The following is a 5599-nucleotide window of genomic DNA, read 5'->3' as shown; positions in this document are numbered from 1 at the left end:
CCTCAAAACAAATATTCTAATATTAGTATGCTGTTGTATACAATATTTTGTATTGAGAATTTAATCATTTTTTAAAGTTATTTAATGTAAATTGATAACCTAACATGTTAATGTTTTTTTTTTTACAAAACATAGGTATGCCTGAAGAAGTATTTTTTAATGCTCCTTGGTATTATTTTCTACGATTTTTTCGGAAAGCTTTCAATAGGATAAACAGAGTGAGAGATTTTAACAACACCATAACTGAAAATAGCACGGACACCGGTAAAAATACAGGAAATAACTTTACTTTTAGTACCTTTCTTATTAATACAGACCAACAAGAAATTCTAATATTGCAAAATTCTGATGTCAATTATAAAGAAGATTCCAGTGAAAAAAGTCTTTACAAAAATGCGATACAAATAGAACCTATTTATGAAAATGAACTTGATGTGTTAGACTCCGAAAACGATTTGGAAAACAAGACATGCGTGAAGTTATCTATAGCTAGACAAGCTTGGATTTCGTACGAGATTATTCTTGCTTCTCTAAACGTCTGCTCTTTTCTCTGGGTAATGCTCATGATCTTATCAGTTATATTCTGTGTTTTGGTATATCGTTTTGAAACGAAACGCAAAAAACAAAAGCATGTGAATAAAAATGATAGCTTCTCTGAATGTTTACTTTATGAACCGAATTCGAATATGAAATCGACAAGCCCGTCAAGGACTACACTAGGAATACAACCTAGGTACGTTTGGGATAATACCTTTTCTCAGAAAGGGAAACCTTTTCTTTTAACAGTTACACAGTGTAAGTCGCAACTAATAATTTAAAGCTGTCTCTCAGTTTTCCTTTATTTAATAAGAAAATTCCTAGATCTAGAAGAGCAAGAATGACCGAAGTATTGGGAAACGAATCAATAGACTTGCATATTCGATCGTACTCCGAAACAAAAATTTATTGACTTATAGCTTAAGTATTTTGCCTATTTCATTTTTAAATACATTGTTTTGAAGAATGTTTGCTGCAGATATTTTACTTAGTGATCATATGTAAGTTTTCGACAATATTAGAAATAATAAAACGAAATTTGACAGATGTTCATCATTAAAACGTACGTTATTGTTGTTATCATGTTCGTTATTGTCTATCGATTACTTTATGCTTTCAAACAAAAATACCAGGGAAAACATAACTCATCTTTTGTCAAAATAAAACAGATATAACAAAAATATAACTTTATTTAGCGTAAGTATTCATGTGACTAATTATATTTTAACATGTAAGTTCTTTATAATGACGAACTGATGTCATAGATATCGTGATTACCTATATAATAATAAAATCAACTACGATATTCATTTATTACTAAGGAAGATATAAGTTAAGTTTAAAATACTAAATTAATCGTCTCGCTACTAACGTTTTGTATCATGCCCGAGAGTCTACTTTCGGCGGTTGTTCACTTTTTATTTCTAATCACAGAAACATTTCGTAACTTGGCTCCGACAATCCCACTGAAATTCTCGTGTGTAATAGTGGTAAACGACTCTGTAGCTGTTTGAATTAATGCTGTATGTCCTGATCATAGATGTATTGAAATAATACTATATTTAGAATGAGAGAGAGGAAACGTATATATATATAGAAAGAGAGAGAAGAAGGAATACAATTCATTACAATGGGATCATTAAATAATGAAACAGGTGATGATTGGTTTTTCATAGATTTTATTGTACCATTTATAATAAAACGAACGGCGTTCAACCACAAACTGTACTAACTTGCTGTTTTGGTAAATATATATTTTTTTATTTAAATTTTGTCTGAAATCATGGTATAAAAGAGGCCAGAGAAGAATTTCCATTGGTATCAATAAAAAATGCGAAACGGCTGAATTGAAGCACGTGATACTATTGACAGGATGTGTTCACAGAATTATCGAAAGACGTGGACAGCCATGACCAGAGCGGTGAGAGTGGTTAATTTTAGGGAGATAGAAAATCCATAAAACCGCTATATCTAAAGTCCTGCAAATCCATATAAGTTATCCCAACTTTTTCCCGATCACATGTGGACCTTTGTAACCAAAAATTACTTATTTGGTCTGATTAACTCAAAGACACGTTGTTGAAAACCGTGAAACTTTGTTTAATCTATTATTCAAAAATACTACATATAAAGCATGATAATAATATTTTAATTTCATTTATTCTTCATAATTATTATGTTGCGTACGAAGATGAAGCTTATTCACAGGAACAACAATGTGTATTAAAGTTATATTATTTTTTAAAGGAAGTGTTTAATAGGCTACCTAGGTGTTTTGAACAAAACTATATTATCTAATTGAAACGAAATAATTTTTTTTATAATTGTTCTTTAATGTGAAATATTTGTTTTGATTTCTGTAAGTTATGGATGAGGTAAATGCTAGCATTAAATTCATTTTGGGGTGAGTAAGAAGTGTTTATCTGTTTTAGATGTATTAAACATTAAGAAAGATGTTGGAGAACTTTAAACTTATTTGTACTGTAAACCCACTAAATCCACAATAAGTAGCACTAAATTAAATATTTATCCCCAATAATGTATTCTATTGTTTTATCTTCATAAGTTCGAGATTGTATCATAAAGATTCTCATTATCCGAATAATTTATTAAAAATATGCCTTAAGCTAGACAAAATTAATAATAATAATAATTATCAGATTTCTTTTGAATATGAAGGTTTGTTCAATTATTATCTACTGTCCTGTGGTTAAAATCGATCTAAAAGATACTCAGAAACAATTATAAAAAATGCAGTTATTACTTAAAATTTAAAATTTCACATTCAGAAATCCGAGGAAAGTTGTTATGTGTCTAATAAACCATCTTACTGTCTTTATAAGAATAGCTATATTTAATTTGATAAATGTATTATTGGACCCGCTGGGAGAATATATTTCATAGAGACAGAGTATGTTATATTAGAATGATTTTGGAGTGTCGTCATATTTTTATAGTCCATGTCGCCAGGTGTTGTCATGCTTTATCTTGACAACAGCTGGTTTCAACTACAAAAGGATGTGTCGTAAGGATGTCATGGTCCAACCGGGCCACTGCTCTATGTATGGTTTCCATAGTTCATCTAGTGTGCAAAATTGGAAGTTCCCAGGTGCTTGTTTCGTCAGTACGGGAAGCCACAGGCGTGTCTTTCGGCGACTTGGCCAGTATGTAAAGAAAAGTATGAATACTTGTTTGGTTTTCCAGCCTCTTTACGTGTACGACCACTGAACTTTACATTGCATAAGCAACTTGTCTACACGTGAATTGTGTCGCTTTTCAAATAGTGATCCTTTTTTATAATGCTGCTCACTGTTGCCTGATGCACGTGGACTGTTTTTTTGTCACTAACATTTGTATTCATCAATTTTCATTTGTTACAAGACACTGCACATTCCTTACCACGGTTTAGATATACTTTTTAGGGTCTCTTAATGGATGCACCTGTTGATCCATATTTCTTTGCTTTCCAATGCTATTAAGTAAAAGGGACATTCCCATCTTGGAAATTCTTAATCCTCAAACTGAACACATTATTATGACCCACGTGTTCGAATACTTTGCGCCAGAAAAGGCTGTTAAATACAATTCCCAAAGTGAAACATTTTCGGTGGAATTACACTACCTACAAAACGTCCAACAACGTCCAAATGTAGTTCTGATACATGTCGTTCCATTATGACTATATTAGCTGTGGTTTTCACTTGACTTGTTCATGTGCGTATTAAAAACAAACAAAAAACACTGAGAATATTTCATGATTGTCATTTTCATCCTTTTAGAATTTTTCAAAGTAATATATTATAAACTACAAAAGGCATATTAGTAATCTAAAAGTATTTTCAAGGTATTTTAGGATATAATAACTTGCGATTAATAACTGTTCTCACAACGAATACATTCTTTTATCATGGCAAGTTCAGAGATTTAATTTTTTAAAATTGTAGCTTACTTTTATATTACTGTGGGATAAGCTTGTGCTTCTCGTACGATGCACATACTAAAATAATTTGACTTCTGAAGCACTGTTTAGCAAAAAAATTAAATAAAATGAATATAGACGGGACTTAATCCTCTATCTCCCGAAAACGAGACATGTGCTGTGCCATAGAAGCCAAAACCCAAAGATTTGTTTCACATATGCTACATTATTAAATGGAATACCGTATATATGAGTAGGGCATATACTTTAAATAGATAAATCCTTTAAATAATATTTTGTTGTATTATGTAGTTGGACATGAATGAAAGAAAAATATATTATGCTTAATATGGAATTGTCGTTTTTTTAGCTTTAAAGTAAAGAAGGGTAGAAACATGAAATGGTTATAAATGAAATATATTGCTGTATACAACACTTTATGTATAAATTCCTTGTCTTTAGCCATCTTTAGCTAAGATCTTCAGGTAATTTCGTGATGAAACTCTCTATAAAGTGACGTTGTAAAATAGTTATAAAATAGTGAATTTTAAAAATTATGGTATTAAGAGGTGTGAAAATTAACTCTCTTCGTTTGTCGCTGTATCGACTCTTTTTTTTTTTTTACTATCCCCTAAAGTATTAGCAAAGCGTCGGGTCCACTACAACCATAATTTGAGGCCTAATTGTCGATTTCTAGGCGCCTGTTTTGAGATAATAGGAAACATATAATAGTTATGTAATAGTGAATTTTTTAATTATGATATCAAGAAATGTAAAAATCAACTATCGTCGTGTGTTTTTTGTAAATTTATTGTGCGTATACGTGTCTAAATTGCATTAAAATATCATCAGAAACCCTTAATTATTTTCTATCACGCTATCTGTTAGTTGTAGAGCATCGAAAATGAGTGACGTTGTGGCAGTGACTATTTAGACTAAGTGCGATAGATGATATAGCGAAAAAAATTCATGCTTCGCGTACAAAGCGTTTTTAAAGTTGAAGCCTAATTGTCGATTTTAAGGCGCCTCTTGGAATTTAGATTGAGGAGTAATGGCATTCCGTTATTTATAAGGTACGGAAAGGCCAAAAATTAACTTAATGTATTTCCTAGTGTGTTTGTTTATGTTACCTAAGTAACTGTCTTTAAATTTAATGTTACAAACGTCGTAGTTTTGAACTCGTATAAATGTAAAAGTACCACTGTACAATTAGCCAATAGGAATATTGGATTTCCAGGTGAGTGAGCACGCATATACACACACGAACTGACTGACACAAATTTTAATTACATAGATGTTGTTCTTTTGTTTTTCGTAAAGAGTCCCATTTAAAAGGTAGATTCTCACAGTCTATACTTTGTTATAAACACTCAACAAATGTTAGTACACACCTCGTGTAATAGACCATCGCTTATCTTGAAAAATAGCATAACATTCGAGATTTTGGACATTGGTGCTTAATAACAATTTTTTTTTTTGAATTTTTGAGCAAAGCCACACGAGGGCTATCTGCGCTAGTCATCCCTAACTTAGCAGTGTAAGACTAGAGGGAAGGCAACTAGTCACCACCACCCACCGCCAACTCTTGGGCTACTCTTTTACCAACGAATAGTGGGATTGACCGTCACATTATAGCGACCCATA

The 5599-nt window shown here is 31.6% G+C and overlaps 1 protein-coding gene across 1 annotated transcript in view; it reads left to right on the top strand.

The window, feature by feature from the left end:
* The window catches only part of LOC111087157, a 14055-nt gene extending 10791 nt beyond the window's left edge, over positions 1-3264 (top strand). Inside the window, exons 2-3 of the mRNA XM_022392824.1 lie at positions 136-554; positions 3241-3264. Coding sequence (XP_022248532.1) covers positions 136-554; positions 3241-3264 — 443 coding nt within the window. The remainder of the gene's footprint in view (positions 1-135; positions 555-3240) is intronic.
* The last annotated feature ends 2335 nt before the right edge of the window (positions 3265-5599 follow it).

This window comes from Limulus polyphemus, unplaced genomic scaffold (assembly GCF_000517525.1).
Source record: "Limulus polyphemus unplaced genomic scaffold, Limulus_polyphemus-2.1.2 Scaffold1808, whole genome shotgun sequence".
In the NCBI taxonomy this organism is placed as follows: Eukaryota; Metazoa; Arthropoda; class Merostomata; order Xiphosura; family Limulidae; genus Limulus; species Limulus polyphemus.
The sequence above is the reverse complement of the archived record's forward strand: the minus strand, read 5'-3'. Positions and strand labels throughout refer to the sequence as shown.